This window comes from Trachurus japonicus, chromosome 7 (assembly GCF_045865225.1).
Source record: "Trachurus japonicus isolate A0001 chromosome 7, Traja_1.0".
NCBI lineage: Eukaryota > Metazoa > Chordata > Actinopteri > Carangiformes > Carangidae > Trachurus > Trachurus japonicus.
Window position 1 is genome coordinate 27,064,575 of NC_140913.1, and position 14,137 is coordinate 27,078,711.

A 14,137-nucleotide genomic window follows, 5' to 3' on the forward strand; every position below is an offset into this window, starting at 1 on the left:
GTATGTAACACAATCATACACAAGCACACCCACACTCAAACACATATACTCGCTCTCTCTGGGAAGACTGATAAGTAGCAGGGGTCAGCAGTGGGTAAGTATGATCACTTTTATAGTTCCTTGTTGAATCCAAATGTCCAAAATGTTTTCGCTGAAACAGTCTTGACTACTTCAATATTCAACAAAGTCACTTACTCAAACCAGTCTCATCACTGGAAACTGATAAATGAGCAACACAACAACTCTGTGTGTATAGGGTCGTACTGGTTAGGCAGGGTGCTCTACCATGTCTGGTTTTCACAGCGCTCCATGTCCAGTTTGTCTGAAGTCTTTTGCAAACTTGAACCTGAAAAATATACACAACACTCGTCGAATGATGAACATGAGCTCAAATAACTTCTATTGGTACAAAGAGGCTTAATACAATGACACCTGAGTCTCTTGTTCCGGACACATACCTGAACTAAGCTGCCAGCTTCTCAGTATATGAAGAATATTCAAATGGACTTGACAGTCAAGGTTTAGAGTCTGTTTCTCACTGTAGCGTCCACATACAATTTTTTTTTTCATGCTACATATTGGTTTCAACAGGAATATGTTTGCATGCTCCCAACATCCATCTCTTTCAAAATAAAAATACGCCTTCAATAACTGTCTCTAAAAAGCTTAGAGGAGTTTGGCTGTTGTGACATACCCAGCGTTAGCATTAACAGCTGTTCAGTCTGGATGAGATGTTGAGTCTGGTAAATTCACAGCTGTTAAAGCTGATGCTGGCTCTGTAGCAAAAGCCAAACTTACAAAATGCTCCCTAAAAAAATTAAGTTTAAAATCAGATTTTCCAAAAACACAGGAACTCTTTCCAGATGTGCAGATGTTCAGAGATATTAATGATGTCAAACTAGTTGTCAGGAAGACTGAAGCTCAGATAAAAGACAATGTGGAAAGTTGCTCATACAGTTAAAAAGAAAAGCTTCACTTTCTTGACTGTGCACAATCGATTATATTACATGTTATATATTGTACTGTCACTGTGCTTTAGTTTATTCTATTACAGACTTCATGCTTGAAGGAGGTTTATGCCCAAGAGTTTGCATTTACTATTACAGATCATAAATGTACTACTGAAGTCCTTCTTTTTGACCAAGTCAATCAAAACTCAGCAAAAATGTCTGATTCACATTTACCATTTTAAGGAAGAATAGAATGACCTTTCCTAAACTTTGGCTTTTTTTTGTCAGTCAACATTTTTGAACACTTGACAGACCTGCTGTGGTTGATCTACAGCTGACTCAGGACAGACTCAGCACTCAGGATGTCTTGTCCAGAGGCATCAAACCGAGACTCTCACACATCAAACCTTTCATGACTCTTCTGTACCAGTGGGTTCACTGGTTCTGTGACAGTTCTACATCATAGTGGCCAAACTTTAAGGTTTTCTCTGGATCAGTGTTAATGCCATGTAGGTAGGATGCAGAAGTGTTGCAAATGGAAGATTGATTTTGAAACAGCAGTCTGGTGGCTTCGCTATCTTGTTTTATTTGTTGGCAGTGAGTTGGCGTGAGTAAATTGAACTAATTGCAGCTCTAAATCCATGAAATACACTTTATGACACATACACAGAAGAACATTTTTACAGCTTTCCTTGCGCTCTTGCCATGTGCAAACATCTTTCCAGGAGATACCTGAAACCTTTTTACATTTACGTTTTTACATCCTGTCTCTTGATGCTGCATCTGGCTGTGCTTGCCTTAACCATCAACACACAAACACACACTCTTCGACCAGTCGTTACACAAACACACCAATATTAGATTGGGATAGCATCCTGAATGTATAGGGACTGGGCCTCTGGTGAGGAGGAGTTGACTTCTTGCTGCTGCAGGGACACAGAGGGAACTTGAGGATTCATCAGTGCTCATGCTAGAAAGAGGTTTCACCCGGGCTCTCCCTGACAGCGAAAAAGGAGACTTGATGTCATGTTTACATGAAGATGATACTGACGTGTCAGTGGGCCTCCGAAAGTAAAACTCTCTATCGCTCTGAGCCTCTGAGAAAAATCTGCAAATGGAGAAACCGTTTACAGTTCACCATGCATGCATGCATACAAAATCTGGAGTGGGATGTCAGTGGAGGATAGGCATTATTTTATTTATTTTATTAACTGTGTGGTTATATCTACTTTAGCTAGTTCAGTACCATATGAAAACACTCATGGATCATATTCCCTTCAGTTGCTCACACCCTCACATACCCACGCCCTCTTATGTCCATGCAAACAAAACCAGCAGCAAATATTTTATTACAATACATCTTTTCTTCTTTTTCTTTATAAAATGACCTTCTTTATTTTTGTATGTAGTTTCCTTTTGAGCAGCAACATTTGTAACCATTAATATATTTCAGATTAATTAACATTACACCTTCACCTTACACTATCACATCACACAGCCTAAAACAGTATTTTTGTTTTTTATGTTTTGATTTTTTGTTGATATATAGACTGATTGTAATGGTAATGTCCAATCAGCGAATCAGTGTGGTGCAACATAAAGATCTCACCACTGATATGTTAAAACACATTTTCAAAATATGTCACAGACGAAGCCTCAAACCTCACTGCTAGGACCAAAAACACAGCCAAAAAATGGAAGAAAGAAACTGCACATCAAAGATTCCCTGTGGAGTTTCCTTGTCATTATTACCTCTAGTAATGCTGTGGAGATTTTTTTTTTTTTTAATGAATGTGTCCCTTCTTCGTTTGTCTCGTTTGTCCAAGGGAACATGTGCAGCATGTGTGCATGTGTGCACACGGGGTGATGCGAAGCTGTCAGTGGTTTTCCTTAGATTAACAGGCCGAAGTAACACACAGACGATGTAACAGTGTAAAGGTGTGCACATGAAAACTCCACAGGGCATCTTTAAGTATGTGAAGCTATGGCTGAAAAACCTCCACATTTCTCAGTTGTATTCACATAAACGCACAGACAATAAATGACAAACATTTTTTTCTTTACTAGGACTTAACCAAGATGAATTTCAATCTTCTGCTTTGTCAGAATTTTTCTATCACTATCATGCAACCCAGAGATTTTGGAATCACTAGGTCAACATAACCCAGAAGGCTCTTTATCACTCATGTGAGTCTGAAACAGATATTTGACACAAGACACACAAAGACTGAAGTCGGACTTGACGGATATAAATTGTAAAAGATCCCTGCCCTGTCCCCTAAGAAGCAGATACGAACTGTGTATCAACTGTTGTAGACATGTAATGAATTTTTTTTTATTCACATTGAGAAAAAGAACCCTTCTAACCCAACTTAAAACATAAACTTTCCATTTGTAAAGTCACACTATCAATTCCCATCCCAGTGAACACAATTTTCTTGAGTTGTCTCAAATCATTTGACTTTCAAAAAAACACCACATGATATATTTTCAATGTCCCACATTCGGTTTTACTAATCAGCTCCTTGAACTTCTTAGTGGTAGTTGTTAAAAGGAGGATGGTTTATGAACTAGACGTATCAAAATGCTAGGAACTAGAGTAAAGGCTCGTCCACCCCAAGAACAGTAACTATAAAGACAACTTTAACAATAACGACGTGAGCATCCACACTGAACATGACTAAACGGTGACCCCAAGCACACACTACACACTCCAAAACACGAAGCACCACTCAACCTGATATTCCAGATGTTCCAGATGTTCCTCCTGTTAGAATCTTTTGAATTATTTTCATTACATGCTATATATATATAAATGTTAATGTACTATGTGTTGGTGCAGCTGTCACCTGCCTGAACTCATATATCTTTTGATTAGCTGTCATTATTTGTATTCATCAAATAACTCTGAAAGTCATTCCAACAATAACGTTCACAGTCGTTCTTGTTACAGTTGTGTTGGGGACATAGCTATCCTCTTAAAAATGTAAAACAATATATTTGTATTAATAGTTAGTTCCTTTTCTTGGTGTGGACAAACCATAAATCTATATACTGATGGTCAAAAGAAAAGATGTAGCACCAGAGTAAAATAAAAAAATTATATTAACAGGGAAACAAACTCGCACACTATCTTCAATAATGACAACCAGCAGTAGTTGTCCATCAGTCCAGCACATCCCCTTGGTACAGCTCCCTCTGCTTGACGTCCCACGGACCCTCCGAGCCTCTGAACGTGCAGCTGTGAGGTGCTGACACTTCGGAGAAAACCCTGACGAAGCTGCTGGCTCTTGACAGGCAGAGGTCACGTCTCCAGCCGTCGTGTTGCAGGGCGTCTCACAGGTTCTCAGTGGGGTTGAGGTCAGGAGATGTGGCAGGCTGAGATACCATCTGCCAACCGGCCGTCCTCAGGGGCAAGTGTGACCTGGTGACCAGAGACTTTCTACTGATGAGTGGTGGCGCTGCTGCACATGATGAGCTGCTGCACAATTTCAACACGTGCCGTCATGGAACTCAGGAAACTAAGTGTGGCATCAGTCTCAGAGGGAGCTGAACTCTAATTTAGTTTTTTTTTTTTTTTTGAGGAGAAGGAGGAGGAAATGAATGGATATTTCTTGTGCTGCACTTCAGAGAACTCAAAGTGAACCTTTTTGAACCTTATGGAACATACAAACCGTAGCTATGCTTTCCCTAAATGTTTCTTTTCCATCAGTATATATCACATAAATCAATTCTCACAATCTCCAAAACAAATTTAAGCAGTTTAAACTTACTTCTTGAGAAAGCACAACTTTGCAAAAGCAATCTTTTGAAACAACAAAACAAAACAAAGCAAAAAAGGAGTAAAGATTAAAACAAGAGCAGCAAATACAATGCAAATGCAAACATTTACAGTTTTACTGTGATCTGTTTGTGATAAATAGTGCAAGTGAATGAGTTTCGAACGTGTTTGAAAACGGCTGTTTTCTATATGGGGTTTTTTCCACCATCCATAATGCATGCATTCTATATGAGATTTTGTTTCTCAGTTTTTCTCATGCATTAGCAATAGTCTGTGAACTGAAAGTTGCCTTCAGCGACACCCCCCACCTGCCTCCAGATCAGTTTTCCCACCTGTGTTTTTGGACTTTCACTATTAGTTGGGGGGAAATACAGAAAGATCCAAGTATGATACAATGACCTGACCTTTCAACATGTATGTTGCATAAGCAAATACTGATCAAAGCATTTGTACAACAAGTCGAATCCATGTCAGAATCCAAATGTATGTCAAAGGGAAACCCACATTGAGTGTCTTAGTAAGGTTTTGGGCCACCGTATGCCGCCACAACAGCTTCATTGCTTCTTTGCATTGTTCCTACAACTGTCTGGACTCTTCTGGAGGGATGAAGACCATTCCTACAAAAGATATTCCATCCTTAAGTGTTTTAATGATGATAGTGGAGAGTGCCGTCTAACATGTTGATTAAAAGTCTCTCATAGGTGTTAATTAATTAAGATATTGTTACTATGAAGCCTATAGCATATGATTCATGTAATTTCCATACTGGTAGCAGTATGTACTTGTCCTAGGTTTTTCTCTTAACTTAACACTTGGCTGTATATTTCATTGATTATTATTCGGGTGTCGGTGCCTAAGAAACATGTGGTTTTATACAATTAAACCACAAGCCTCTGGTATTTAATTGATTCATAATCAACTGCATAATAGTTCAATTTTGTATAATTTAGACTTGGCACGTGTTTGAGGGCCTTTACTTCTAATCAAAACCATCAGTTGAAGTTACTTTTATCAAAAGCAACTTCTCCCTGCTTCATTGTCTTCATCCTCTGCCTTTGGTTGAAGTCTTGCACTTAATTGCCTGTCACACAATACAACCACACAATGATGCGCAGCATGTCTTGTTGGCGAGTGGCAGGTCTGAAATCACTGTGTGGGATAAAAATCAGTCGCTGTGGAAGAATATTGATTCATATTCCTTGCTTTAAATTTTTGTGATTTTGTGATAGCAAGGTCAAAAACTGAATCAAGGAAAACTGTAAGACTGGATCTGAGTGAAGCTCTCACTAAGCAGTGAACACACCACTATCAGCAATTTTCACCCCAGTCCACTGAGGACACGTCAATTGATTCAGTGCCAATTTATTGCTGTTCATACAACTTGTCAAGATCTAACCAACTCATATGACATTTTAATGGTTTAGTGAGTTGTCCTGCTAGAAGTCATGGTGTCATATGTCCTGATTTACTACAGGGGACGTCAGGACTATAAAGACCTTAAAAATGATTTTTGGCCCATGTTTAGTTACAGATAAATACATTTTTTTTTTTCTAGATAAAATTATTTATATCTGAGATTAAATTGAATTTCTAAATTCCATGGTGGATCTCATGTGTTTAACTTGATTTGTAGTGTGACCACATGATATAGTGTAACAGACGAGAGAGGCATGTGATTCCTGTGATCCGGTTTCAGTGTTTACGACAGAAAAACTTTGCTCAGGGATAGCAGCTTCCTTCTTTTTTTTCACCTTGGTTCAGAGTGTACTGGCTGGTAATCTTTTACCGTAAGAGATGCTACAAATAATGCTAATGTATTAGCCTGAATCTATTCTACTGTTTTCTCTTGGATCTCCACTTTAGCTCTTTGTTGAACCTTAAAATTGCATCACTGCTGTGTCTGTCTCATGCTGTCAAAGCCTGTATCGCTACCGCATGTGTCCTCCAGCGTTTGCAATAATTTTTGTACCTCAATGTCTCAAGCATTTTATTGTAAAACACTAGCACCCTCTGCTGGCCATATGAATCCCATGCAGCCAAAGACAAAAACAGCTGCGGACATGCTCTGCATGACATAGTGGCCACTCTTCAGCTTCAGCTATTCAACTACTCAGCTTGATTAATGATATTTATAATGCAGAAAACCTAACCACCACAAGCTGTCCTAATGAGATTTGTCCCCACAGCCAGTTGCCCCTGAGGTAAAATACCCTGTAAATCATATGGCACTATGCTGATTTGTTTTCTTGATGGGATTGATACCGCTCTGATATCTGTCCACAACCTTCAGTGTCATTTAAGAAGGTCCACCTAACATGACAAGAAGTAATTTCCCTCAACCAAGAAAGTGAAAGCACAACTTCTTTGCCCGTCTCAGCTTTTGTTATACAGGTTTAAACAGTGAGCTTTAAACAGTTTGGATGAAGCTAGGGTTGCTGTTTTACTATTTAATTACTATTTGTGTTCCCAAAATGTTCAACTACAGCTCCAAGGGCAAATAGCAGTCCAGTTAAACTGAGAGGCATTCAGTTCTGGCACGAGGGAGGTGAAATGTGAACATGTTATCCTGAATAGGATGACGTACTCATCAATGAAATAAGATGGTGATCTTTTAGTCTGTACAGTTTTAAAGAAAACTCTGTAGACTGTTGGCCCTCTGTGGCACATCATTTACAAACGTTGACCTTTGGTTCGTCACTTTGACGGACGTTTCCTTCCATAAACACTGAACTGTCTGAGTCCAGCACAGTTGACCTGTTCCCCTACTGTAGTAAATGCTGAGAAGTTACAGATCTGAAGTGAGAGAAATGGTGACACTGTGGCTCATAATAGATACAGATATGTACTTTATCAAGCACCTAAGATGTTGCCCCAACTGTTGATGCATTCATTCAGAAGTCCAACCATAGTAAATGTGGTGTAAAATAAAAACTACAGTAAAGTATAACACATGAATAACATATTTAACATGTGTTTTGTAGTAAGAAGTTCATTAATCGTTGTCTTGCTTATCCAAGCACAACATTTCTTCTTTTGTCATGGTTTGATAAATGATGTAGCAATGTAGTTATTTATGTTGCTTTGATATACTTCAGAACTGAGCTGACATGGTCTTTTTATTTGGTATTTGCTGCTACGTATATCAAAGTTCAGGACAAATCTATGAACCATGACAGCTGAATTAGCTGTCGAAAAAAATGAAAAATTATAAATAGGTCCAATTGGTTATGACTGTGTTGTTCCGTGAATCCTGAGTGATTATGAAGTTTATAGATACATAGAGATATAGATTCATGACAGCTGCTCTCTGGAAGTTTGATTCAGGAAAATCAAATCTGCAGACATGCAAGTTTGGCAAAATGGAGGCATGTTAAAGTTGGTATTATACTGTAGATCAGAGAGACCCAAGTCAAGTGTTTAAATTTATTGATGTCCATTTGACAGGCAGTCAGATTGAAGTGTCCTTTAATTTAGCTGAGTCATCACAAGGAAATTAATATTCCTTAAATGTCATAACATTGTGTAATGGTAAGGTGTAGCATCGGAGAAGAGCACTGCTAACCCCAGCTCTGGGTTGGATCATATTCAGTGTTTTTTGTTTTGTTTTGCTTTTTAAATCTAAGTAAATTCCAGTAAAGAGTCCTTAAGATTGAGCATTTAGATAGTATCAGTTATTCCGAAAACGGATGAGGACTTTTACGGGTCTTAGGAGTTTCTCGTGTAGAGGGAGAAATGACGGTGTAAAGCAGCAACAGGACAAAGGTTTTATATAAAAAAAAACAGTAAAGGAGTTCAGTGCTACAATAAAGATGAAAAATGTGATTGTATGGAGTTGAGGTTTGTGGTTGATCAGGATCTCATTACAGATACAAGATTAGAAAGAACAAACCTATTATGCTCTCGGTGGCGTTTCCCAGGCTTGTCGGGTTTCATTCTCATCAGATATGTAAATCTTGTGAGCTAAGAAAGCAGCAGTGATTTGAACAGGGAATATACTAGTTTAGAAAGGACAGGATCCCCCAGAGTCTAGATGCTGGAGGTGTTGAAGTGAAGTCAGCAGGTGGTTGATGGAAACTTTCAATTGAATCTCCCAGAACATCCTGCAGCCATCACCTGTCATGGGGAGGGGGCCGGTTACACAACAGGAGTTGGAGACAGAGAATTGTAGTGATCACACAGCATCTTTAGGGCAAGTTAGCTCCGAGGCAAATCACCGGGAAGACGTGGTCATGTCAGAGCAAGGGCAGAACGAACAGCAGGAATTCACCTTCAGAGGAATAAAGGCAAATTACAAATGACAGTAGAGTCGCAGGAACACTGTGTGTATTTGTAACGACGAATGACGCAGTCTAAATGAGTGCATCATACCTTGAAACCAACTTTTAGTCACTGAGATGGATGCTTTTGTGTCTTCAGTTAAACAAACACACACACACACACACAATAGTTCAACAATGCACAAATAAAGATTCAGCATTCTTTCCCTGATGAAGAATGTGGCTTGTGCATATTTACATGTTGCTTCCCTCCTTCTTTTCTTGCTTTAGTAGTTAAGTTATTATTTTTTCCTTCATTGCTCCAGCTGGTTGTGAGAGCCCAAAAGCAGAAATATCTTTCTCCAGATGACACACTAAAACTGGATCATTAACTCACTTCCTTTATTCCTTCGTTTGTTTGTTTGATTAACCACATGACAAGTACATCATTAATGCAGTTACATCTTACCGTGACATTGCCCCAGTCTGTCTGTATGAAGCACATAGTAGAAAGTGAGCCATATTTTAAACCCAGTCATAACCCAGTGCCTCGGGAGAGAATATGAGCTTCTTCATAAACGACTGGTTTGAGTAGGCACCTCACATCAGAGATGTCATGTTCAATTTCACCAACTCCAGGTGGCTTAACATTGAATTACACCTCACTTCATCACACGCGCAGCAAATCACAGCCTCAGTGGTTCGATAAAGGTCTCAGCTTCTGCAGAAACATGGTATATGTGACTGTTCAGTGGTGCTCTGTTGCCTCCCAGAAACATAACGACCGACAGATAATCTTGACCAAGCGACCGATGTCAGAGCTGGAGTTGGCCTCCAGGTGCTGCACTGTTGCTGGCAGAGGGAAGTGGATGAGTAGCTTTCCAAGAATGAATAATGCATAATGTAACTTACACCACTGTGTTGCAGTGTCTGTGCAGTATGTAGGCACACACCTATATCATCCTCCCATGTTCAGTTTTTCCATGCTTGCTTTGTATAAAGCAACATTTACCACCTCAGACACTTACTATAAATTCTCACACAGTTTGACATGTGATGAATGAGGCAACTAGTCCACACCACACAACCTGACTTGCTGCATCTGCTGATGACAGTTAAGGATGCATGTGATCAATCAATGACGTGGGTTCTGCAAATAATGAGTTTCTCTGGCCTTGTTGGCAAAAAATAGCTGCGACACACTTGATGAAATCAAGCTTCTTTTTTTCTGTTCTTTTTCATTTACAGGTGTAGTAAACAGGGCTATTGATATGCAAATAGTTTGTTATGGCTCTCTGAAACTATAAATGGCTAACTGCTCATACACCCACACAACCAGTTTGACACTGAAGACTCTTTGGGCACATTGGTGAAAACAAACTGTGGTGTTAACATTTATCTTCGTTATGATGGTCTCCAGTGACATGTCGCTAGAAATGACATCTGTGGCTTTGTTAGTTACACTCGCAGTAGCAAGGAAATGAGTGAACGTGTCTGTATTTGTACATGGATCAAAACACAAATTGTTGTTTTGTTGTTCATAGTGAAAACTTTGTTCACAGTATAGGTTGGAAAAAATCTGTGAACCTTGAGGCTAATGACATTAACAAACACTCAGGAGTCAGCCACTGGACTCAGGAGTTGCCTCTGGAGACCAACCAATGAATCAAGACTCGAGGCGTGGGTTTGTGTTGTTCTGACTATTAAAAAAGAGATTTCCAAAAGCTTAAGATGAGCAGCATGAGGCTGCAAAGGTTACAAAAGCTTAGATATTGATCAGTCTGCATTTAAACAGACTATAAACTAAGATGGTTTAGTTGTGTGGTCATTCTCTCCAACAAGCTCAGATGCCTCTAAAGGTGCAATGCAGAATGATCAGTATTATAACAATGAATCTGAGTAACAGCTAGAGGCTTAAAGGAATCATTGTAGCTGGTAAACATCTGTGATGGGACATCATGTCCACCGTTGAGGAAGCTGCTGCTCTCCAAAAACAAACTTTACTGTGAGCCTTAAATTTGCCAAAGAGCAGCTGAGGAAACTAAAGGTGAATTGTTTTTGGAGGATATATGGTGTAGAGAGCACTTGGCTTTGCTGCCACTATGTCTGGCAGAGTTTATTAAGGTGTGTTATTAACTTAAGCTTATTGTGTTACACTTCCTGTGACTTAGCTGAATGTCAGATAAGTTGATGCAGCAAACAAGGTTATTCAAAAGGGTTCACATACTCACACTTTTTTTTCACTGTTTTATAGATAGTTTTATAGAAAATAGCAACAGGAAACACCCATAAACATATTCTACAACATGCCAACTGAGGAGGATATTTCAGAGAAGGTGAATGGTGGTGAAGGACACTGGAGGAGACTAGGAAACACTGCTGTGTGCTCTCCAAAAGAACACATCATCACTGGATCTGCTGCTCTGACATTATTCTTAAAGAGGCCAACAAGAGTAGATTATGTCAAATCCATATTCTTCCACAGAATATCGTTTGCTATTTCCAGGTTCAAATAAGCCATTTAATGATTAGTCTCCCAATTAAAGTGTTGGGAAAATGTTGCAGAGGTTTTCTCAGTGACTCTTAAGATGTAATAATTTAACCACAATCATTGGTTGGTTTGTGGTCTCACAATCCTTTAATCTTCCTTATGTGACCAAACAAGTTAGAGTCACAAAACTTGTGTTTGACCATTTCATTATTCATGTTTGAATACCAGCGCAAAAACGTTAGTTTAAAAGAACGTTGTTAATATCTTTTACAATATGTTTTAATAGAATGTGCCATGTAGATATAGATATTACATGGTCCGACATGAAGATCAGTGGATATACAGCTCATGTGAAAAATACACAGGAGAGAACATTAGATATTCACAGGGGAACACGGGAGGATGCTAGTGCTCAGAGTAATGCCCCCTGTGTACAAGGTCTGTAATGAAATTAAGGACAAAATACCTTAGAAAAGGAACCCATTATTTATCAAAAACCCTTTCATTGTCCTGTGAGATGGAAATCAAGCATGTCTTCTGGGAAAATTTAAAATATTCTTCCATAGCACTGGTTTAACAGGAGGTGTGGGTTTGACAACAGAATGCGTCTTGCTATTACTGTAAGGAGGTGGACATGTCAAATAGAGCATTTCTGAAAGATTGAATATGAACAAATCAGTATTTGTTTATAGTTTGTATCAAAATTAGAAAAGTACCTAAGAGTTTCTCCCAGAAATTATTATCAGATGACACTTGTTCTTGATGCTGAAGGGAGAAATCCCAAGATATAAGATGTCAAAGGAATGGAGTGTGTGCTTCTTTTTTTTCTATTAGCTTGCTGCAGTAATAGTAATGTGTCAAGTGGCTGATATCCTCCATAAAAGCGTGAGCTGTTCAAATGTTAGCAATTTGTCAGCCTCAAACAAGTCATCAATAGTATTGATATCTTGGTGGCAACAGCACCCAAACTGCTCTCACCCACTCGGGGAGAACGGCTTTGTTATGTGTGATTTTGTGTCAGGCTGATAAGTGAGCCTTCCTTTTAGAGGACATATTGATATTTCCTAGTTTTGATAGAGCTAATCATAATTTGACTGTTTTGACCCCAATGAAAGCAAGACTGTTTTCTTGGTAACAAGACTGTGTAAAGAACAGCTTCAACATGAATTTCCTGCCTAGAATCAAGGGAGATGTGTTACATGCTCTGTCATAAAACACAAAAATTACAATTGCAGTTCCCTTTTGGCTGTGGTATTGCCTTCAGATACAGATTTTTTTTTTAATTAATTTTTTTTATCGTGCCATACAAGTTGGGAATGAGATGTCTGATATCAGAAATCTAATCCTTAGAAGCATCCTTTGCATTGAGTGTAAGACTCAATATTCAAATGCTTCTTGCTCAGCTTCTCAAATATTAATTATACTTTTAAATAAGGGAATTAAATCTATTCTCAGCTGTATCCTAATCATTTTTTTCCGATCAGGAAAAAAACGTTTTTTTAACTTTGTATGATGATTCAACTGTGATTGAAAACTGAATAACTCAATAAAGAAAGACGGTCACACAGCTATTATTATTTTTTATAAAGCTGAGCTGCAGTGGTATGAAATTAAAATTGGAATGAAAAAGACCAGTTTTGCTTATAAAATCTAAAAACTGTTAGTGAGACTGGCTGTGTGCTTGCGTTGTTGTCCTAACCTGTAATTACAACTTGTCACACAATATATTACACCAGGTATTCATTTTACAGCTATAAAGGTATACATTGCATAGTTATCTGTTATTTTCGGTCTATATTACAAGTTTATTCACATATGTGTTTGATTTATGGATTAGCTATATGCTTTTTGTTAATATCTCATAGGAGATACACACAAATATCAACAAACATTTCTGATGTAAACACCAGCAATAAGCACTCATAGGCTATAATCAATTGTCATCCTGAATTACACTTTTGTTTGTGAATAGCAGATTGAAATCACCTTTGCTGTATTACTTCCTATTTACAAATTGCCCTGTTGTTCTTCTTTTTAACAGCTGAACAGAAGAGCAAACAGGTAGAAGCTGACAGTGAGGATGTTCCTCTTGCAACACAATCTCCAGAGGACAACTCCACAGATGCTGTCCCCTCTTCCCAGCCTGTCACTGAGCCAGCCCCACAACAAACAGACTCTTCAGAAAAAGCAAAGGAGCCAGTAAATAGTGATGTATCTAAGCAACCATCTGCAGAATCTGATCCATCATTACCACCCACCCCAGCAAAACCTAGTCCCTCTCCAGCCACACAGTCCTCAGTCACCTCAGGACCCAGACACCATGAAACTGGGGCCCTTATAGTTACTAAGACTGCATACGTCATACCAAAAAAGCAGCCTGGACCCCAGCCTCCATCAGTGTCAGCCTCGACATCAAGCCAGAAATCTTCTGCTCCCACGCTGCTGAATGAAGCCCGAAACCTGCTGGTGCCTCCTGCGCCCAGTGCTCCCTCCTCCCGACCCTCTCAGCCCAACAACCAGGTCAGACAGAGCATCCAGCGCTCCCTCACCAGCATCCTGTTCAAAAGGTGAGAACTTTGTCTGTGTACCAGATTAAATTAATATACTTTGACAGTGATACAAAGGTGTTGACAGACAGGTATGAAATGTGGTTTGTATA

At 39.0% G+C, this 14,137-nt stretch overlaps 1 protein-coding gene across 1 annotated transcript in view; it reads left to right on the forward strand.

Annotated features, from left to right (window-relative positions):
• Positions 1–14,137, forward strand: part of LOC146984937 (uncharacterized) — a 28,682-nt gene that overhangs the window by 4,375 nt on the left and 10,170 nt on the right. The window contains exon 7 of the mRNA XM_085782584.1: positions 13,520–14,045. Coding sequence (XP_085638710.1) covers positions 13,520–14,045 — 526 coding nt within the window. The remainder of the gene's footprint in view (positions 1–13,519; positions 14,046–14,137) is intronic.